At 41.1% G+C, this 24212-nt stretch overlaps 1 protein-coding gene across 2 annotated transcripts in view; it reads right to left on the reverse strand.

Moving 5' to 3' along the window:
• Positions 1-24212, reverse strand: part of KIF26B (kinesin family member 26B) — a 573188-nt gene that overhangs the window by 89775 nt on the left and 459201 nt on the right. For both annotated transcript variants that reach the window (XM_049868602.1, XM_049868603.1), the window contains 2 exons: positions 23142-23404; positions 19120-19303 (listed from right to left, as the gene is read on the reverse strand). In XM_049868602.1, coding sequence (XP_049724559.1) covers positions 19120-19303; positions 23142-23404 — 447 coding nt within the window. The remainder of the gene's footprint in view (positions 1-19119; positions 19304-23141; positions 23405-24212) is intronic.

Genomic DNA, 24212 nt, shown 5'->3' on the forward strand with positions numbered 1-24212 from the left:
TTAGGTCATAAAACAAACCTTTGCAGAGTCCAAAACATCGAAATATTACAAAGCATCTTCTCAGACCACAAGGCAATAAAACTAGAGATCAATAACAGAAGAACGAGGGAAAAGAAATCAAATACTTGGAAAATGAACAATACCCTCCTGAAAAAAGACTGGGTTATAGAAGACATCAAGGAGGGAATAAGGAAATTCATAGAAAGCAACGAGAATGAAAATACTTCCTATCAAAACCTCTGGGACACAGCAAAAGCAGTGCTCAGAGGTCAATTTATATCAATAAATGCACACATACAAAAAGAAGAAAGAGCCAAAATCAGAGAACTGTCCCTACAACTTGAACAAATAGAAAGTGAGCAACAAAAGAATCCATCAGGCACCAGAAGAAAGCAAATAATAAAAATTAGAGCTGAACTAAATGAATTAGAGAACAGAAAAACAATTGAAAGAATTAACAAAGCCAAAAGCTGGTTCTTTGAAAAAATTAACAAAATTGATAAACCATTGGCTAGACTGACTAAAGAAATACAGGAAAGGAAACAAATAACCCGAATAAGAAATGAGAAGGACCACATCACAACAGAACCAAATGAAATTAAAAGAATCATTTCAGATTATTATGAAAAATTGTACTCTAACAAATTTGAAAACCTAGAAGAAATGGATGAATTCCTTGAAAAACACTACCTACCTAAACTAACACATTCAGAAGCAGAACAACTAAATAGACCCATAACAAAAAAAGAGATTGAAACGGTAATCAAAAAACTCCCAACAAAAAAAAGTCCTGGCCCGGACGGCTTCACTGCAGAGTTCTACCAAATTTTCAGAGAAGAGTTAACACCACTACTACTAAAGGTATTCCAAAGCATAGAAAATGACGGAATACTACCCAACTCATTCTATGAAGCCACCATCTCCCTGATACCAAAACCAGGTAAAGACATTACAAAAAAAGAAAATTATAGACCTATATCCCTCATGAACATTGATGCAAAAATCCTCAACAAAATTCTAGCCAATAGAATCCAACAACACATCAAAAAAATAATTCACCCTGATCAAGTGGGATTTATACCAGGTATGCAAGGCTGGTTTAATATCAGAAAAACCATTAATGTAATCCATCACATAAATAAAACAAAAGACAAAAACCACATGATCTTATCAATTGATGCAGAAAAGGCATTTGACAAAGTCCAACACCCATTCATGATAAAAACTCTTACCAAAATAGGAATTGAAGGAAAATTCCTCAACATAATAAAGGGCATCTATGCAAAGCCAACAGCCAATATCACTCTAAATGGAGAGAACCTGAAAGCATTTCCCTTGAGAACGGGAACCAGACAAGGATGCCCTTTATCACCGCTCTTATTCAACATCGTGTTGGAAGTCTTAGCCAGGGCAATCAGGCTAGACAAAGAAATAAAAGGTATTCGGATTGGCAAGGAAGAAGTAAAGTTATCACTATTTGCAGATGACATGATTATATACACAGAAAACCCTAAGGAATCCTCCAGAAAACTACTGAAACTAATAGAAGAGTTTGGCAGAGTCTCAGGTTATAAAATAAACATACAAAAATCACTTGGATTCCTCTACATCAACAAAAAGAACACCGAAGAGGAAATAACCAAATCAATACCATTCACAGTAGCCCCCAAGAAGATAAGATACTTAGGAATAAATCTTACCAAGGATGTAAAAGACCTATACAAAGAAAACTACAAAGCTCTACTACAAGAAATTCAAAAGGACATACTTAAGTGGAAAAACATACCTTGCTCATGGATAGGAAGACTTAACATAGTAAAAATGTCTATTCTACCAAAAGCCATCTATACATTTAACGCACTTCCGATCCAAATTCCAATGTCATATTTTAAGGGGATAGAGAAACAAATCACCAATTTCATATGGAAGGGAAAGAAGCCCCGGATAAGCAAAGCACTACTGAAAAAGAAGAAGAAAGTGGGAGGCCTCACCTTACCTGACTTCAGAACCTATTATACAGCCACAGTAGTCAAAACAGCCTGGTATTGGTACAACAACAGACACATAGACCAATGGAACAGAATTGAGAACCCAGACATAGATCCATCCACGTATGAGCAGCTGATATTTGACAAAGGACCAGTGTCAATTAACTGGGGAAAAGACAGCCTTTTTAACAAATGGTGCTGGCATAACTGGATATCCATTTGCAAAAAAATGAAACAGGACCCATACCTCACACCATGCACAAAAACTAACTCCAAGTGGATCAAAGACCTAAACATAAAGACTAAAACGATAAAGATCATGGAAGAAAAAATTGGGACAACCCTAGGAGCCCTAATACAAGGTATAAACAGAATACAAAACATTACCAAAAATGATGAAGAGAAACCCGATAACTGGGAGCTCCTAAAAATCAAACACCTATGCTCATCTAAAGACTTCACCAAAAGAGTAAAAAGACCACCTACAGATTGGGAAAGAATTTTCAGCTATGACATCTCCGACCAGCGCCTGATCTCTAAAATCTACATGATTCTGTCAAAACTCAACCACAAAAAGACAAACAACCCAATCAAGAAGTGGGCAAAGGATATGAACACACATTTCACTAAAGAAGATATTCAGGCAGCCAACAGATACATGAGAAAATGCTCTCGATCATTAGCCATTAGAGAAATGCAAATTAAAACTACGATGAGATTCCATCTCACACCAGCAAGGCTGGCATTAATCCAAAAAACACAAAATAATAAATGTTGGAGAGGCTGCGGAGAGATTGGAACTCTCATACACTGCTGGTGGGAATGTAAAATGGTACAACCACTTTGGAAATCTATCTGGCGTTATCTTAAACAGTTAGAAATAGAACTACCATACAACCCAGAAATCCCACTCCTCGGAATATACCCTAGAGATACAAGAGCCTTCATACAAACAGATATATGCACACCCATGTTTATTGCAGCTCTGTTTACAATAGCAAAAAGTTGGAAGCAACCAAGGTGTCCATCAACGGATGAATGGGTAAATAAATTGTGGTATATTCACACAATGGAATACTACGCATCGATAAAGAACAGTGACGAATCTCTGAAACATTTCATAACATGGAGGAACCTGGAAGGCATTATGCTGAGCGAAATGAGTCAGAGGCAAAAGGACAAATATTGTATAAGACCACTATTATAAGATCTTGAGAAATAGTAAACCTGAGAAGAACACATACTTTTGTGGTTACGAGGGGGGGAGGGAGGGAGGGTGGGAGAGGGTTTTTTTATTGATTAATCAGTAGATAAGAACTGCTTTAGGTGAAGGGAAAGACAACACTCAATACATGGAAGGTCAGCTCAATTGGCCTGGACCAAAAGCAAAGAAGTTTCCGGGATAAAATGAATGCTTCAAAGCTCAGCGGAGCAAGCGCGGGGGTCTGGGGAACATGGTTTGCGGGGACTTCTAAGTCAATTGGCAAAATAATTCTATTATGAAATCATTCTGCATCCCACTTTGAAATGTGGCGTCTGGGGTCTTAAATGCTAACAAGCAGCCATCTAAGATGCAGCAATTGGTCTCAACCCACCTGGAGCAAAGGAAAATGAAGAACACCAAGCCCACATGACAACTAAGAGCCCAAGAGACAGAAAGGGCCACATGAACCAGAGACCTACATCATCCTGAGACCAGAAGAACTAGTTGGTGCCCGGCCACAATCGATGACTGCCCTGACAGGGAGCTCAGCAGAGGACCCCTGAGGGAGCAGGAGAGCAGTGGGATGCAGACCCCAAATTCTCATAAGAAGACCAAACTTAATGGTCTGACTGAGACTGGAGGAATCCCGGCGGTCATGCTCTCCAGACCTTCTGTTGACACAGGACAGGAACCATCCCTGAAGACAACTCATCAGACATGAAAGGGACTGGTCAGCGGGTGGGAGAGAGACGCTGATGAAGAGTGAGCTAATTATATCAGGTGTACACTTGAGATTGTGTTGGCAACTCTTGTCTGGAGGGGGGATGGGAGGATAGAGAGAGAGGGAAGCCGGCAAAATTGTCAAGAAAGGAGAGACTGAAAGGGCTGACTCAAGACGGGGAGAGTAAGTGGGAGTAGGGAGTGAGATGTATGTAAACTTATATGTGACAGACTGATTGGATTTGTAAACGTTCACTTGAAGCTTAATAAAAGTTATTATAAAAAAAAAAAAAAAAAAAAAACACGAAGCTAATTAATGCAGAAGTGGTGTAAAAACAGAACCATATTTATTTAAAACAGCAAGTATGGCAAAATCACAATGGATATTAAAAATCTACAATCAATCATATTCTTTTAAGTTAAAGATTCAAACAAAACTGTGTTAAAATATATTTTAAAAAGTCATATATGTGAAAATATTTGGTTGATGGAATTGTAACTTAGTTTTAATTCTCCTTTGAAATGCTCTGTATGTTCACAGTTTTTGGCTATATAAAGATTAATAGAAAAAGAAAAAACAAAAACCTAAACTCACAAACTTCTAGAAGAAAGCATAGGATAAAACTTTTTGCCCTTTGGTTAGGCAAAGGTTTCTGCAATATGATACCAAAATATCATTCATAAAAAACACAGAGATAAATTGGATTTCATCAAAATTGAATTTTTCTATCTTGAGAAATAGTTTAAACTGAGAAGAACACATTCTTTTGTGGTTACGAGACGGGGGAGGGAGGGAGGGTGGGAGAGGGTTATTACTGATTAGATAGTAGGTAAGAACTACTTTTTTTTTTTTAAGAACTACTTTAGGTGAAGGGAAGGACAACACTCAATACAGGGAAGGTCAGCTCAACTGGACTGGGCCAAAAGCAGTTTCCTAAATAAACTGAATGCTTCGAAGGTTAGCAGAGCAAGGACGGAGGTTTGGGGACTATGGCTTCATGGGACATCTAAGTCAATTGGCAAAATAAATGCTATTAAGAAAACATTCTGCATCCCACTTTGAAGTGTGGCATCTGGAGTCTTAAATGCTAATAAGTGGCCATCTAAGATGCATGAATTGGTCTCAACCCACCTGGATCAAAGGAGAATGAAGAACACCAAGGTCACCAGATAATTATGAGCCCAAGAGAAGGAAAGGGCCACATGAACTAGAGACTTACATCACCCTGAGACCAGAAGAACTAGATGGTGCCCGGCCATAACCGATGACTGCCCTGACAGGGAGCACAACAGAGAACCCCTGAGGGAACAGGAAAACAGTGGGATGCAGACCCCATATTCTCATAAAAAGACCAGACTTAGTGGTCTGACTGAGACTAGAAGAATCCTGGCGGTCATGGTCCCCAAACCTTCTGTCGGCCCAGGACAGGAACCATTCCCAAAGACAACTCATCAGACATGGATTGGACTGGACAATGGGTTGGAGAGAGGTGCTGATGAGGAGTGAGCTACTTGTATCAGGTGGACACTTGAGACTGTGTTGGCATCTCCTGTCTAGAAGGGAGATGGGAGGGTTAGAAACTGGCAAAACGGTCACGAAAGAAAAGACTGGAAGGAGGGAGTAGGCTGACTCATTAGGGGGAGAGTAAATGGGAGTATGTAGTAAGGTGTATATAAGTTTATATGTGAGAGACTGACTTGATTTATAAACTTTCACTTAAAGCACAATAAAAATTATTTTAAAAAAATTGAATTTTTCAAAAGACACTTTTAAGAGAACGAAAAGATAAGTCCAAGCTGGGAGAAAATATTTGCAAATCATATATCTTATATCCAGAATATATAAAGAACTCTCATAACTTAGTCATGTAACTAAATTAGTTATATGATTTATATAGCTTAATTATAAGAAAAACAATTAAAAATGAGCAAGAGATTTGAACAGACACCTCACCAAAGAAGATGGACAGATGGAAAATGAGCACATGAAAAGATGCACAACATCACTGATCATCTGTGAAATGCAAATTAAAACTACAATGAGATGTTACCACTCACTGATTAGAACGGCTAAAATTAAAAAGACTGACCAAATCAGTTGTTGAAACTGGAAGTCTCAGGTGCTGCCAGTGGGAATAGAAAATGGTACAGCCACTTTGGGAAACAGTTTGAGAGTTCCCTAAAAAGTTATACATACATCTACGATGTGGTCCAGCCATTCCAGTTCTAGGTATTTACCCAAGAGAAAGGGAAAACATATGTCCATATAAAGACTTGTACACAAATGTTCACAGTATTTTTATTTACAATAGCCAAAATCTGGAAACAACACAAATGTCCACCAGCAGATGAAATGGATAGACAAACTGTGGTATCTCCAGACAACAGACTACTACTCAGAAATATAAATAAGTGAACTATTGACACACAACAAAGTGAATCTCAAAATAATTATACTAAGTGAAAGAGGTCACACAAAAAAGTGTACAGACTGTGATTCCATTTACAGTAAAACCTGCGAAAGCCGGAACCTATGTAAGGTGGGAACTTGTCAGGGAAGGAAAATGCAAATGTTTTCCACTAAAAGGGAGCAACTGAAAAGTGGTTAAGACTGCACCCTGTCAAAGGCGGAAAACTGGTGAGATCTGGAAAAACAAGGCAGTTCGGTCAAGTCCAGGTCTCACAGGTGTCACTGTATATAAAACTCTAGGAAAGCAAACTAAGGTAGAGAGACTGAAAGCAGCACGGTGTTTTCCTGGCTTGCCCCCATTGCTTCTAGGACAGCAGCTGTTCTTTCTGCCTTTCCCTACTCTGTGTGGAACGAAAACAGCAAAGGTACAAAGAGAGTTTTCCCAAAGCTGTTGTGGGGCCCAGGTAATGCGGGGCAAGTAGAAAGGTATTGGTTGAGAAAGCTAAGGGAGCAGGTTGGTGTGGGACTGTCTGGGTAGACGTGTGGGTAAGGAGGATGTGGGCAGTGGGTGGCAGCGTGTGGGTGCAGTATCTGCAGGAAGAGCCTGAACAACAGTGCTGACACAGGAGGGCAGTTCTACTCTGTTCTATAGGGTTGCTATGAGTCCAAATTGACTCAACAGCAAAGGGTTTGTTTGGTAAGGCAGAAATGGTTTTTGCTGGACTATTAATCTAAAGGTTGGCAGTTCGAGCCCATCCAGCAGTGCCATAGAAGAAAGGTCTAGTGACCTGCTTCCTTAAGGATTACAGCCAACAAAACCCTATGGAGCAGTTCTACTCTGAAACACATACGGTCGCCATGAATTGGAATCAACTCGATGCCAACGAGTTTGGCTTTTGTTTTGTTTTTTTCAGTCTTCACCCTGATTTCCTCTACCCCACGTTAACCTCAATTCCCAATCCCAGTACTGAGAATAAAGGTGGTGAGCATTTATGGAAAGCGCTGCATTTCAATCAGGCCCTCCCGTTACTCTGGTACATCTACGACAAAGAACTTCTCACACTAAAAAAACACGCTAAAGCCTTTATATTTTGTTTATGCTTAACCATCCATCCCAATAAAACCCCTTAAGAGGGAGGATATAAAACTTTATTCCTCTTTTATCCCATTTTGTATTATGCAAGATTGGGTCATGGTAGTGTGCTAGGGAAACAGTTATTTTTAAAGCAAAATATCATGTTTTGCAACCTAATTATACAGACAGGAGAAGCCCAGATATCCACGTGCACTACAGATTAAAGGGCAAAGACAGGGACCAGTTTGGCCCTTCAGACTATAACAGTCCATTTGATGTAATGGAATAAAATGCATAATGTGCATGTAGTAAAAAGGAACACAGAGAACAAAAGGCACAGTTTATGCTATGCTGAAGAATAATATTATAAAATACCTATAATTATGCCTGCGTGACTCAAAACGGGAGTCACATTTAGACAATGGAAAATCTACTCTCCGCCCTACACACACTGGAATTTCAGTAGTCACACAATTCTGATTTCACACGTGGTACTTAAACAACAATGTACAAGGTGAGTGTGCACTGGTCATTTGCTATTATCAAGAATTTACATTACTACAGGCAGCTGGAGGGAAAGTAATTCTATAACAAAAGAACAAAATAGGTGATAATTAATAGCAGGCAAGAAACTGGTTCCTCATTGACTGTTTTCAGCTTCCTGAGGTCAAGGCCGCAGTGTTAAAGAAACATAACCCAATTTGCCTTACATAATCCTTTATTTACATTCTAAAGTGTGTATTTTAGGTCTAGACTTTGACCAAGCCAAATTACTCACACGTTTTACTTCCCCACAAGAAGCAATAGACTAATTTTACCCCATTCCTGAGCCACCTCTGCCAGCTAATATTTATTGAGTTTGGTAGATGTCAGGAAATGCTAAATCCTCCTATTGATGTTGTTTTCATTGACTCATGGCAACCCCATGTGTACAGAGTAGCACTGCACCCCAGGGTTTCCAAGGCTGTGACCTTTCAGAAGCAGTTAACCAGGCCTTACTTCCAAGACACCTCTGGGTGGCTTTGAACCACTAATCTTTCATTTAGTAATCATTTGCACCACCCACAGACTTCCTGAATTCTCCTAATCTCATTTTTTTCCTACAACAGTCCTGTAATGTAGGAATTGGACCCATTTTATACATGAGGAAACTGAGGTTCACAGATAGTAACTGTTCAAGATCTCATACAAAATTAACATTTGAATCTAAGACGAAAATCTGATGCTAACCATAAAACACGTACAAGCTCTTAACCCACCTTTCCCTAACTTACCAGCTAAATTGTCACATCATCTCCGACTCATGGCAACCCCCTGGGTGTCAGAGTAGAACTGTGCTCCACAGGGTTTCCGATGGCTCAGGTTTCTGAAGTAGATCACCAGGCCTTCCTTCTGAGATGACTCTATGTGGACTGGAACCTCCAGCCTTTTTGTTAGCAGCTAAGCACATTAACTATTTGCATCACTCAGGGATTCATCCCTTAACTTCGTGGTTCCCAAACTTTGCTACACCTTGGAATTAAAAAACAAAACAAATACTGATGCTTCGCTCTCAATCCCAGGCTTTCTAATTTAACTGCTCTGGAGTGTGACCTGAGTGTTGGGATTATTTTCAAGGTTCTCCAGGTGACTCCAAATTGCAGCAAAGTTTGGAAACCACCGCCTTACCAGCTGGCCAAATGCATACTCTCCATCACCCCCAGTAAGACTCCCTGACTGATGCCCACGGCAGGCGGAATACTCTTACTGGTGGTGGCTGCTCTCTGGTTAATTTATACACTTTTGCTGCCCAAAACTGAGCTGGATATTTGTCAATAGGCAGTTGTGTTTTCCCAAACCTATTTATGCTACTTGTAATTATAAGTAAAAATATAATCAATCAAATACTACATAAACCAATAGCATACAAGTGTATAAAGAGAGTTATGTTTCTATTAAAAAAAAAAAACTCTAGACTCAGTGCCTTGGAAGGATGTGATAAAAATGAGTTATTAAAAAAAAAAGTGAAGCTCTTGAATTAGATGTTAATGAAAAATTACAGAATGGATAAAATTATAAGAATGTAGAAAATGTCTATATTCAGATGGCTGCACAAGTGGGAAAGGCAAGTTTTTTTTTTTATTGTCATCATTATTGTTTCTTTCTTTTTGCCTCCCCCTTTTCCTCCCTCCTCTTTTAAGATGAGGCAGCCCTGACTTTGATGGTAGGAAACCTTGACAACATAAGCAAGAGAAGACAGTTGATGGGGTGAGGTCCCAGAGGAGGCAGAAAGGGATAGGATAAAGAAGGAAAGGAGGAAGCTGACTTGTGATAAAGAAGTGGGGGAGGAACAGAGCTAGAGGGACGAGATGTTGAAGCTAAAAGGAGAGAAGCTAAGCAAATACACCAGATTACCTCTATCATCTCATTAAGAGAGAGGCTGGTTATCTGCTGAGTTGTTGGAGCAGAGGCGTGAGGATTGAGAGGGAGGTTTGGGACAGCTGCCGTGATGGAGGTGATGGGAAGGACACAAGGGATTACTATGCGGATTCCAAACTGGAATCCTAGACTGCTGGACTACTGTCTCCTAGACAAAGATTTAAAAATCAAGGGCTCATTAGAAAATCAATCAATATAATCAACCACATAAATAAAAGAAAGGACAAGAATCACAGAAAAGGCATTTGATAAAGTCCAACACCCATTCTTGATAAAAACTCAGCAAAATAGGAATAGAAGGGAATAAAGGATATTTACACAAAACCAATAGCTGACATTATTCTCAATGGAGAAAGACTGAAAGCATTCTCTTTGAGAATGGGAACCAGACAAGGATGCCCTTTATCACCACTCTTATTCAATATTATACTGGAAGTTCTAGCTAGAGCAACAAGGCTAGAAAGGGAAACAAAAGGCATACACACAGGTAAGGAAGAACTAAAATTATCCCTATCTGATGATAGAAAATCTCAGAGATTCCACAAGAAAACTACTGGAAATAATAGAAGGATTCAGCAAAGTGGAAGGGTACAAGATCAATATAAAAAATCAGTCAGATTCAAAGAGCGCTCTGAGAAGGGAATCAAGAAAATAATACCATTTAAAACATCCCCCTAAAAGATAAAATATTTAGGAAGAAACCTAACCAGAGACATAAAAGACTTATACAAACAAAACTACAAAACACTACTGCAAAAAAACAAAAGAGACCTACATAAATTCAAAAACATACCATTTTCATGGATAGGAAGTCTTAACATTGTGAAAATGTCAATAATACTCAAAGCAATCTATAGATACAACACAATCCCGATCCAAATTCCAAAGTCATTCTTTAACGAAATGGAAAAACTAATTGCCAACTTTATATGGAAAGGAGAGAGCCCCCAGATAAGTAAAACATTAGTGAAGAAAACAAACAAATAACAGACCTCACACTACCCAATCTCAGAACCTACTACACAGCTACTATAGTCAAAACAACCTGCTACTGGCACAATGACAGGCACATAGACCAATGGAACAGAATTGAGACACCAGATGTAAATCCCTCCACCTATGGACAGCTGATCTTTGACCAAGGGTCGAAGTCCAATAAATGGGGTAGAGATAGCCTCTTCAACAAATGGTGCTGGCAAAACTGGACATCCATTTGCAGAAAAATGAAACAGGATCCATACCTCACCCCATACACAAAAACTAACTCAAAATGGACCAAAGACCTAAATGTAAAACATAAAATTATAAAGTTAATGAAAGAAAACATAGGGACAATGCCTGGGGCCCTAATTTATGGCATAAATAGAATGCCAAGCATAACTAAAAATGCACAAACTCCAGAAGATAAACTAGATTACTGGGTCCTCCTAAAAACCTTCTATTTATGCTCATCAAAAGACTTTTTCAAGAGAATGAAAAGAGAACCTACAGACAGGGAAAAATCTTTGGCAATGACATGGCTGATAAAGGTTTAATCTCTAAAATATACAGAATACTTCAAGAACTCAACAATAAAAATACAAGCAACCCAATCACAAAATGGGCAAAGGACATGAACAGACAGTTCACTAAAGAGGGCACTCAGATGGCCAACAAATACACGAAAAGATGATCAGAATCATTAGCAATTAGATCCAAATCAAAACCACAATGAGATACGATCTCAAAGCTGCAAGAATGGTACTGATTAAAAAAAAAAAAAAAACAGAAAATAACAAATGCTGGTGAAGTTGTAGGGAGATTGCAACTCTCGTACACTGCTGGTGGGAATGTAAAATGGTACAACCACTATGGAAAATGATATGGGGCTTCCTTAAAAAGCTAGAAATAGAAATACCATATGATCCAGAAATCTGACTCCTAGTAATATATCCTAGAGAAATAAGAGCTGTGACACACACAAAAAAAAATGCACACTCATGTTCATAGCAGCATTATTAACAATAGCAAAAAGATGGAAATGACCTAAGCACCCATCGACAGATGAAATGATAAATTATAGTATATACACAAAATGGAATGCTCTGCAATGATAAAGAATAATGACGAATCTGTAAAACATCCCACAACATGGATGAATCTGGAGGGCATTATGCTGAGCGAAATAAATCAATCACAAATGGACAAATATTGCATGAGAGCACTATTATAAAATGTCAAGAAAAGGTTTACACACAGAAAAAACATTATTTGATGGTTACCAGGGATAGGATGGGAAGGAAGGGAAAATTACTAACTAGATAGTAGGCACACATCAACTTTGGTAAAGGGAAAAACAATACACAGTAATGGGGAAGACAGCACAACATGACAATGGCAAGGGAAGACACTGACAGGTACCTAAGAGTAATAGGCAACAATGGTAAACACTATTACATATACAATGCTGCAAGGTGTGGGAGGGAGTATGGAAGTACATCCACACGCATATATAGGTTTGGCTATGGGTATTTCTACACATGTACTTATATGTGCCACATGTATATTCATATATATGATAGAGAACACAGGGGGCACAGTCATGGAAACTTCCTAGACATAACCAAACACCTCATGGGTCTGAGCTACTGGGCCTGAAGGCTAAAGGCCATGGTCTTGGGAAAGATCTAGGTCAACTGACATAACTCAGTTCATAAAGACAATGTTCTACATCCTACTTTGGTGAGTAGCATCTGGGGTCTTTAAAGCTTGTGAGCAGATATCTAAGATACAACTATTGGTTTCTTTCTGTCCAAAGCATAGGAAGAAAACTAAAGACTCAAGGAAGCAGTTAGTCCAAAGGTTTAATGGCTCACACAAACTGCAGCCCAAGACCAGAAGACCTACATGGTGCCAGGCTACCACTACCGACTCTTTGACTGGAATCACAATAGAAGGTCCTGGTTAGAGTGGGAAAAAAATGTAGAACAAAACTCGAATTCATAAAAAAGACCAGATTTACCGGTCTGATAGAGACTGGAGGAACCCCCGAGACTATGGCCCTTAGACACCCTTCTAACTTGGAACTGAAGTCACTCCCGGAAATAACCTTTCACCCAAATAATAGACAGGCTATAAAATAAACAGTAACACTTGTGAGGAAAGGGCTTTTTAGAACCATCCTTATGTGACCAAAAGGGCAACATCTGCCCAAGAGCAAAGATGAGAAGGCAGAAGGGGTAGGAAAACCAGGTGAATGAAAATTGGGAACTCAGAGTGGAACGGGGAGTGTGCTCACACATCAAGGGGTTTGCAACCAACGTCACAGAACAATCTGTATATAAATTAATGAATGGAAAACTAATTTGGTCTGTAAACCTTCACCTAAAGCACAAGAAAATGCCTTAAAAAAAAACAGTTTCTGTCGATTCATCTGCACTCATGGGGGGCCCATGTTCATCAGAGTAGAACTGCCCTCCATAGGGTTTTCATGGCTGTGACCTTTCTGAGGCAGATTGCCAGACCTTTATTCCGAAGCACCTCTGAATGGACACGAACCTCCAACCTTACGTTTAGCAGCTGAGTGCATTAACTGTTTACGATGACATCTCTCAAAAAATTGCCAGAAACCAACAAATCAAGGGCTGTAAAGAAAGAAAGCTGAGTGAAGTCCAGAAAATCATCCTGCCAATGTAGTTCAGCTTAGAAAACCCATTTAGGCCAAATCCCTGTGATTTCCTCCAGAACAAATAAAAAAAAGCAGTATGTAATATTTCTAGGATGAGCATGTTCATAGCAAATATTTTAAGATCAATGGCTACACTAAACGCATTTTCCTTGCAGGCTCACTTCTCAAATGGCTTTGTATTAACCGTGCTATTTCAATGAATATTCATGGGGAATTTTTTTTTTTTTTAATGCAAAGCTGTTCCTTCATTATTGATGAAGGGGAAGTGAGAGTCCAGCAGCGGCCCTTGCTTGTGGACATCCTTGCTGCATAGGACTTTGCTCTGAAAACAGCAGACGCCTGGCTCTGCCTCCACTAGAAGTAGTGTTTTTTTCCTAGACCTCTTTCCTACACGCTCCACCCAAATAATGGATCCCTATAGTCATTCACCAGGAGCCCTGGTGGCACAGTGGTTAAGCGTTCAGCTGCTAATCAAAAGGTGTACAGTTCAAATCCACCAGCTAGCCGCTCCTTGGAAACCCTACAGAGCAATTCTAATCTGTCCTATAGGGTCGCTATGAGTTGGAATTGACTCAAAGGCAACGGGTTTGTTTTGTTTTTAATAGGCATATCAGAGCCCTACTGGTGCAGTGGTTAAGAGCTCAGCTACTAACCAAAAGTCCAGCAGTTTGAATCCACCAGCCACTCCTTGGAAACCCTATAGGGCAGTTCTACTCTGTCCTATGGGGTTACTGTGAGTTGGAATCAACTCAGTGGCAATGGGTTTGGTTTTGGGGGGTAACAGTCCTATCAGGAGCCCTAGTGGTGCTGTGGTTAAGTGCTTGGCTACTAACCGAAAGGTCAGCAGTTCAAACCCACCAGCAGCTCCATGGCAGGAAAGACCTGATGATCTGCTCTCATTAAGATTACAGCCTAGAAAACTCTCTGAGGCAGTTCTGCTCTGTCATATAGGGTTGCTACAAGTCAGTATCAACTCGACAGCATACAACAGTAGTCATCAATCACACAGTCCTGGAGGGGACACCAGCTTATTTAAGCCATTCCATGACACACACACAGAGAAAGTGATTTGTTGTACAAAGAAAACCGAGATTAAGGAGACAATCTGATCAGACTTGTGAACAAATGAGCATAGCAGAGATGAATGCACTGGTACACACACGCTTGTGTTTGCACACAGCAAGTCCAGCCCGATTTGGCCTCTAGTCTTTTCCCAGGGGTAATAAAATGAATGAACAAATCAGAGACCTAGTATGATTCTTGACCCTGGGCAGGAACAAATTACTTCAAAAATACCACTAGTACTGTCTTGTTTTAGATGCTTAGTAAACTCATCATTATAAGAAGCAGCTCTCTGATCATTAGGGCTTTAAGATGTCTTCCCTAATGCTTGGAGTTCTCAAGCCATTACAGATTCACCTTAGTAAATCAGGAGAAGGCCTCCATGAGTGGTGAAGAGCCAACCTCACTAATATTCCAAAAGAGTTCCTGATGGTACAAACAATTAATGTGCTTGGCTGCTAGTCAAAAAGTTGGAGGATCGAGTCTATCCAGAGGTGCCTTTGAAAAAAGGCCCTGCGATCTACTTCCAGAAAACCAGCCATTGAAAACCCTATGGAGTGCAGTTCTACTCTGACATACATGGGATCGCCATGAGCTGGAATCAACTTGAAGGCAACTGGTAATATTTCAAAGCCCTTTAAACCAAAGAAATTGTTTTTTAAATTTTTAATTGTGCTCGAGGTGAAAGTTTCCAGAGCAAATTAGTTTCCCATTCAATAGTTTGTGCATAAAATGCTCCATGACATTGGCTGCGTTCCCTTCAATGTGTCAGCACTCTCCCCATTTCCTCCCTAGGTTCCTTGTTTCTTTTCTTCTGGATTTCCTACCCCTTCCTGCCTTCCCATCTATGCTTTTGGGGAAATGTCCTTTTGATCTTGTGTAATTGATTATTCTAAGGAACACGTTCCTCTTGGATGTTATTGTTCATTTTATGGGTCTGTCTATTATTTGGCTTAAAGGTGGTCTCTGGGAATGGCTTCAGTTTCAGGTCAGAAGGGTGTCCAGGGAAATACTTTAAGCTTATATTTTTCTTTCTCTGTCTTGACTTTTTTCTGTGTTGGCTGGAAATGTTCAAAAAAAAATTTCCTGTCTACTTATGTGTGTATACGTGTGTGTGTGTAAAATGCATACAAGTCTATAAGATCCAGGTGCATGGATATACCCAGCGTGTTTAGTTCTTGAAGCAGAAGGCTCTTGGAATCCATCCTCTAAGCTTCCAATGGCCAACTAACAGCAATGTGCTCTGCTTCCTGCTTCTCTGCAGGGTGACTAATTAATAAACTTCCCTTTAATTGAGGTCTGGCTGCCAGGTCCACAGGGATTATTACTTATATATAAGTAAATAAAATTTCCATTTTAAACAACACTCTAAATCTTCTGATTGTATTTTAAACAGATGTAAATGCACTGAAGTCAAGGAGGCCAACGGTTGGAAAGCTGTGCACATTCTGGCTCCGATCCCTCTCCCGCCTAGAAGCAGCAGGCAGGTGGTGCTTATGATTTTTGGCGGTGCAGTGGTTAAGTGCTCAGCTGCTAACCAAAAGGTCGGCAGTTTGAACCCACCAGCCGCTCTGTGGGAGAAAGATGTGGCAGTCTGCATTTGTAAAGACTGCATCCTTGGAAACCCTATGGGGCAGTTCTACTCTGTCCTATAGGGTAAGTACGAGTCAGAATCAACTCAAGGGCAACCGGTTTGGTTCTGGTATCCCCATTAAGCTAGACTTTTGCCCTTTCTTTGTTCTCATCTACTGATACATTAGAAAATACCTAAAAGAGGTCTTGAAAGTTATTAATGAAGATTTGCCTTTTCTTTTAACCTGAATTTATTATTTAAAAGCAATTCTCTTTCACAGTTTAAAAATAGGAAGAAGATGAGCTTGACGTTAAATATTTAATAAGTGCCCAAGAATCATTAAGTACTGACTGGGGGTGGATAGTTGGGTTGGGGGTAGGCAGGTCTCCTGGCCAAATTTTGTAGAAGCTGAAATTCAAGCTCTTACAGCTGAAGTCATTTAATTGTTTGTTTTCAAGATTTCTCCCTGCTCTTAGATTCCAAACTGAAAGCAGATCCATGAAGAAAACTGAAAAAGGAAACGCAGAGCTTGATGTGAAACCTACAAGCAGGGGGAGATTATCCATCGCTTGAGCTTTTCTGCTCAGCGCCATTTGGAAGACTGGCTCAAGATTCAGATCTTTTGTGAGTCACCCTTTGCTGAAAGTCCAAGAACCCACTGCAGGCTGATTATTGTTATTATTGACAGCTGCCTAAAAGGACAAAGTAAACATTTTTCAGGCTTCCACATTCACATTGCTAAGACATTACCCAGAAAAAACAGCGAGGGCAGGATTTAAAGCCAGCTCTCAGGTCTTTAGGAGAAATGCAGATAAATTCTTTTACGGTTTTTAAAGGTCTGGATCTTCTCATCCTTATTCTAACCCCTTGTTTCCTTCTTTATAAAGGGAAGATATATACCTGGTGTAAGTCCTTTATTGGGAATCCATCTACTCTGAAGGACTTCCACTCAAAATATCCTGCTCATCCCGTCAGAACCTTCTCACTATCACTGGTTGTCAAAGGAAGAGGTCTTCTGCTGGTGGTGTATCCCCTGGAACACCCCTTGGCCTGCAAGTGAAGGCCAGTCTCTCTGAACTCCTCGGGCAGCAGCCATTGCAGGTAGGTCAAGCTGATGGTCGGAGCCATAAAGGCCGGTCTTAGTTAGTGGGACTACAGCCCCAGGCCAGCATAGACGGTCAAAGTTCAATCCTGGAGGGCTGGTGGAGTCACCTGGGCCAGTCAAAACTCAAGAAGTAGGCAGCAAGAAAAATAAGTGAATGGCTGATTTATGCAACAACATGGATGAAGTTCAAATGCACGGTGCTAAACGAAAGAAGCTAGACATAGAAGGCTACATGTTATATGATTCCATTTATATGACTTCTGGATAAACGCAAAACCATAAGACAGAAATCAGACAAGTGGTTGCCGGGGGGTGAGAGCGGGGGGCGGGGCGGGGGAAGGGATTACCTACAAAGGGCAAGAGGGAACCTTATGTGGCGATAGCATTGTTCTTCATCTTGGTGGTGGTGGTGGTTATACAACTGTCTAGATTTACCAAAACTCACCTAACCACACATAAAAAAGGGTAAATTTTACTGATTATAAATTATACCTCAATAAACCAGAATTAAACAACAACAAAAGAGTAGGAAAAACGGCAGAAGATTGGGTCAGCAGAATCACGGAAATGGAAGAAGGGGAGAGCTCCCACTTGGGACAACGGAACTCTCCAAGAACTATCTCTAGGACTACTGTTTTCAAGTCTTTCTGGCAACAAGGAGACTTCAGGAGAAACTGGGGAGCCTGTCCACAGATTCCCGCTGGATGGCTCAACCCTAAGCTCCACCTAGAGTAAGGCTTGTTGATTGCTTCTGCTTTAGTCAATTGGCATCATAACCTCCAGATACCAGGGCTGGTATCGTAACTCACAGTTTTTGTTTTTTTCTGGTATCCCATATCCATGAGACAATCATTCAGCAAAGTGCTGGGGGCCAGTTGCCTAAGTTTTGAAAGCCCTACAGAGGTAGACATTGAGAGACCATGGAAGCCTTTGCCTGGCCAGCACAGCCCCTATCATAACTGCCCTTAGAAAGCCAGGTGAGGTCAATGGACCACTTTGTCTGTGGTTCTAGAGCTGCACCTGAGACATTCAGCTTGAGCTGGTAGTTGATTCTGCTGAGTTTAAAGTACATTACTTGACAGACAAAAATTAGAGCACTGTATGAAGGTCAGTGCAGGCTTTTAAAAAGTAGTCAGGAAGGGACTCTAAACCATAATGTTGGGTTCCTAGCAGTGCAACCTGCTCACAGAGCTGGTACTGTGCCTGGGTTTTTACAGTGAACCTTCACTGGCCCTACCTGAGGAGCGGTTAGTTATCCAAAAGTCTGATTTATAGACTTCTAAAATAACACAACTTTGTTTCTTTCAGGCCCATATAGTGACTCAAGCTAATGGTTAATAACATATTGCCAGGGTGCTTTGGTGGATAAACGTGGGTCTCTTGCAGTGAGTACCTTCAGGGTTTGTAAACAAAAGATACTATTAAGCACTTTTTTTAAGTTTGTTTTCTCAAGATCCCATAGCTGTCACATTAATAAATTATCTTTACAAAGCAAACCCTTTTCCCTTGGACAGTTCAAAAGTAAACTTTAGCCCAGACTCTGGACAACTCTCTTGAACTATAATTACCAGTTACCACCAAGTTGACTCCAACTCATGGTGACCCCGTGTGTGTCAGAGCAGAACTGTGCTCCACAAGGTTTTCAATGGCTGCTTTTCAGAAGCAGATCACCAGGCCTTTCTTCTGAGGTGTCTCTGGGTGGACTTGAACGTCCAACCTTTTGGTTAGCACCTGCGTGCATTACCTGTTTGTACCACCCAGGGATTCCAAATTACAAATTACTGAACTCCATATTGGAGTTCTATTAAAAAATGGTCATGATCGCCCTAGATGAGAATCTTTTCCACTGGTTTGAAAGCTGATCAGGAAGAGCAAGGATAGAGACTGGCGGACTTACTTCCCCCTTTCCCGCTTTTCTCCATCCGGTACTGGTAGATGTGCAGGGTGAAGAGCATGTGGGAGTTCCGGTGGTCCTCCTCATCGCAGTCCTGCTGGTTGCTCCGGCGGGAGGCAATTGCAGCGTCCAGGAAAAAGGCAGCCTTCTCTGCAGTGGGGGCCCGCAGCTCACTCTGGTTCTGCAGCTGGAAGACAAGAAGATAAGAGCTGAAGGTGCAGGCTGGTGAGGGCTTTCCAGTCACTCCAGCCTGTGTCTTAATGGCTCTATTCAGCTGGCTGTCCTTTCTGCATAGTGAAGCTCCATGCCTCCCTCGGCCTGATAATCCTCTGGATCAAGGTCCTATACCCAGGTGCAATGCTCAGCTTAATTAATCAGGCTTTGAAAATTAACACTGAGCACAACTTACCAAGTAAAACAAATTTTTAGTCATTTTATAAGGTCAATAGAATCTGTAAATAGCAGGTGTGAAAAGCAAATGGTTGTATCTGAGTAATCAATGGGAGCAGCTGACCCATCTTTATCGCTACAGACCAACACCTTGGGCCAACCGTTTACCTAAGAAAACAGAAGGGTTGTGACTTTGTCTTGATTTCAAAGATTAGGTTGTTTGGGGACAGGGTCTAGGTAGGTTGCAAACTGTGATATCAGAATGGCAGCACTGGTATCCCAAAAGAGTAAAAACTTGGTGAGTTTTAACTTGACTCCTAATTTTTCCACTTATTTAACAGAAGCCAATTTTAGATCACATTGACTAGAATAATCAAAAAGAAATGCATATAAAGGGCACATAAGAAATCCAAGATACTTTAAAGTCTTACCCTATCATTTAAAGGATATAAGAGCTTGGCTGCTAACTAAAAGGTCAGCAGTTCGAATTCACCAGCCACTCCTTAGAAACTCTATGGGCCAGTTCTACACTGTCCTATAGGGTCACTATGAGTCAGAATCAACTCTACAGCAACGGGTTTGGTGTTTTGGTATTTTTGTCTTGAGGAGTCCTGGTGGTACAATTGTTAAGCACTCGGCTGGTAACCAAAAAGTCAGCAGTTTGAACCCACCAGCTGCTCCGCAGGAGAAAGATGCTGCAGTCTGCTTCCGTAAAGACTGCAGCCTTGGAAACCCTATGGGGAAGTTCTACTCTGTCCTACAGGGTTGCTACGAGTTGGAATCGTCTTGACAATGGGTTTGGTTTTGGTTTATCTTCAGTTCCTAATTTCATGCTTGTGGCACACTCATTAAGTGATTAAAGAAGACAGAATAGGTAACTTTTCTCAATCCTATGAGACCTCTTGGCAATGATACCCAACCCAGTGCTATCAAGTCGATTCCGACTCATAGCAACCCTATAGGTCAGAGTAGAACTGCTCCGTAGAGTTCCCAAGGAGCGTCTGGCAGATTCAAACTGCCGACCCTTTGGTTAGCAGCCATAGCTCTTAACCACTACGCCACCAGGGTTTCCTATGATAGTAAGCCTTAATCAGAACAATCATATCACCAGAATTGGTCCAGTACTCTCCTTTTGGGAAGAAAGTAAACTCATATTTTAGATTTATTCAAAGGACTGATTCATAGTATATGTATGCCTTAGGGTCAGCACAAATTCTGACAATTTTCTACGCTGACTCTATCTAGAATTCAGAACTCTGAGAGCCAATATTTAGAACCTGAGACCATCAAACTCCTCAAACTTCACACAGACTGTGTTGTGTTCACTGTTTTGTACTGACTGTGGTAGAAAAGTAAACCAAAGAATTTTTAAGAGTTTTAAACAAGAAGAATTAAAATAATGAGGATGTTGGTTTCTTCTTTTGCTACTTCTTAGCCTTCAGTGAACCAGAACTGTCACCTAAATGGAACTTCACTAATGGCCCAATGAGTGGAGGTTATAGTGTATTTCAATGTCCAGGTAAAACCTGGAACAGGAGCAGTAGGTAGGGTAACACTGATTCCATCGCAGGTACTGTGTAGATATGGTCTGCGCAGGTCCCTGGACAAGCAGCATCAGCATCACCTGCGAACTTGCTAGAAATGCAACTTTGGGGGCTCTAGCCTTGTTTCAGTTTTGGGAGCCTTGACTGGGAAACCCTGGTGGTGTAGTGGTTAAGTGCTATGGCTGCTAACCAAGAGGCTGGCAGTTCAAATCCACCAGATGATCCTTGGAAACTCTATGGGGCAGTTCTACTCTGTCCTATAGGGTCGCTATGAGTCGGAAAAGACTCAATGGCAGTGGGTTTGGTTTGGATTGGGTTTAGCCTTGACTGACTGGATCAGAAAATCTGGGGGTGAGGCCCAGCAATTAGTGTTTTAACAAGTCCTCTGAGTGGATCCAACTAAAGCTTGACAACCAGTACTCCAGAAAGCGTCATTCCAAAGTGAATTAAGGTTGACATGACCAATTAGTTTGTGTTCTAATTAGATCCCACATACACATGCTATCTGATGCATCTGTTAAAATTATGAACAGCCAATTTTAGTTAGACATGGTACCCACCCTATTGGAGTTTTAATCTCTGGAAGTTGCAGAGAACTAATCAGGCAATTACAATCTGAGTAAAGAACTATAGAGTGTTTTGTTGACCCCGGGAGAAACACCTAAGCAGGATTCCAGGAAGAAGTGACACCTAGCTGAGACCAAAAGGATAAGAAAGTAGCCAGATAAAGACTGAGGGGGAGGAGGAGTATTCCATACACAGGGAACAGAATCTGCAAAGGCCCAGAGGTATGAGAAAGTACAATTGGTGCTTTAGAGCCTTGCTAACGAAGGTGTGATGCAGAATCAGGGGCCCCAAATCAGAATCTTCATTTTAACAAGCACTCCAGGCAATTTATATGTACACTGACATTTCAGAAGCACAGCCTTCTTAGAGGACTTAAATATAATTTAAAAGGGGAGGCAAAGAGGGGAATGGTAAGAGATGACACTGGAAGGGTAGGCAGGGGCCAGATCATATAGGACCTTGAAAATCATAAGGAACGTTGACACAAGGGGTGCATACGGGAAATGGGAGGATCTGAGGTACTTCAAGCAGAGGAATGGCATGGTCAGTTTTCAGCAGATGGGTGTAACAGAGGCCACTGGGCTATCCTCACCTGAAAGCAATCCCAGCTGGGATAAGGCAGGTACTTATCAAACTGAACCGTTAAAAAAAACAGTTGCTGTCGAGTCAACTCCGACTTAGGGTGTGTCAGAATAGAACTGTGCTCCAGAGGGTTTTCAAATGGCTGTTTTTTGGGAAGTAGATCGCCAGGCCTTTCTTCCTAGGTACCTCTGGGTGGACACGAACCACCAATCTTTCAGTTAACAGTGGAGTGTATTAATCATATGCAGTACCCAGGGACTCCTGTTAAACTGAACACTTGTCTAAAAAAGGAGGCTTCTCATAACACTTGAAACTAAACCCTAGTGCTAAGACTGAAAGAATTGATTGTTCTAGATGTGAACTAGGGAGCTCCTGAGCCATTCCTACAACTATCCTCAAACTGCAAGTGTGAAACCCTCTTTGGGCACGGGACCCTATAAAGGTGAACTGGAGCTTCTCTTGGCTTCCACAGTTGTAGCAATTATATCCTGGTTCTAATTAGAAAGCAGTTATTAGTTTTTCCTTCAGCACTACTAATTCGGCTATAACCCAGTGCCAGAAACACAGTTTATAGGGCCATAAACAGCCACAGGAATGGCTGGAGCAATTCGTGCAGAGCAGTAAATATTTCGGTTTGTTGTTAAACAAAAGTAAGATCATGCTTTTTTTTTTAAAGGGGTGTAAGGAAAGTGAATTCAATTTCCCCCCAAATGCTACAACAATTGTGGTTCCTGCTCATTGTCAATTAGATTCAAGGTACAAATATTTAGGCTGGGTGAGCAGATGGCCCCGCAGCTGCAGGCCATAAAGTTCCAGTCCACTTTAAAGTAAACACTCGTAAGCCTCCGAGTTTACATGTTGAGTGATTCACGGGCTGAAATGCCACAGGCTCCGAGGTAGGGAAGAGCCCCCTGGGGCCAGCCAAGCTCTGGGATCAATCACCTGCATGCCACAGATGGGGTCCTCGCAGAGGTACACCCCCGGGGACTGGCCATCCTGCAGACTGCCCGTGGCCACCTCAGACAGCAGGTCTCGGAGGTTCTCCTCTTTCCCCGACACTTCCACGGCTGAGATGCGGACGGAGAAACGGGCTCCGGTCTTTTCTTTCCGTTCATTTATCAGCTTAAAGAGCCAAGAGATAGCACAGGGAATGATACCAAGGTTCTGCATGGAGTCGTCCTTTCCAATCATGGTGTAGGACTTTCCTGGAAGAGCAAGGGGAGGAAGAGAAGTAGGGTGAGTGCTCAGGCATCACTCCACTGCGTCCCCAAAACAGATGCAAAGCAAAAGGTAAAAACAACCTAAATGCCCATGAACAGATGAATGGACAAACAAAATGTGGTACATACAGACAATGGAATACCACTCAGTCATAAAGAGAAATGGAAGTCCTGATATACAACATGGAAGAACCTTGAAAACATTATGCTGGTGATGTAACTCAGGTGCAAAAGGACAAATACTGTATGATCTCACTCATGTGAAATATCTACGATGGGAAGCTGTATAGAGACCAAAGTGTATTAGTCGTCTCCCTCTACCAGGGGTGGGAGGGACAGAGGAAGGGGTATCATCGTTTAGGAAGCAGTGAGTTTCTGTTTATGGTGATGGAAAATTTGGCAGTGGATATTGGTGATGGTTGTACGTGATTGATATCACAAAATCACACATATGAAAAATGCTAAATTGCCAAATATTGTGCTATACGTATTTTTACAAAAACAGACGCAACAAATGCAGTAGAAAGGCATAGGGAAGTACGGAAGAGGGAAGAAATGAAAATGTGAGAGAATTAAAAGCATTGACAACAACAAAAAAGGACATTTCCTTGTACTACAGATTAGATGGCTCTAATAAAGAATTGGAGGGCCTAGACAGATGACAAAATCCAACACCATTTTACCTTTAGGAAGATCCCAGACATCATAAGCTCTACGGTTCCTGCACTGTTTTACATATAGTGGAAAGGCAAGGACCTTTCATCACAATTACGGTTCCTTAATAGCCGTCCCA

Source organism: Elephas maximus, chromosome 24, assembly GCF_024166365.1.
Source record: "Elephas maximus indicus isolate mEleMax1 chromosome 24, mEleMax1 primary haplotype, whole genome shotgun sequence".
In the NCBI taxonomy this organism is placed as follows: domain Eukaryota; kingdom Metazoa; phylum Chordata; class Mammalia; order Proboscidea; family Elephantidae; genus Elephas; species Elephas maximus.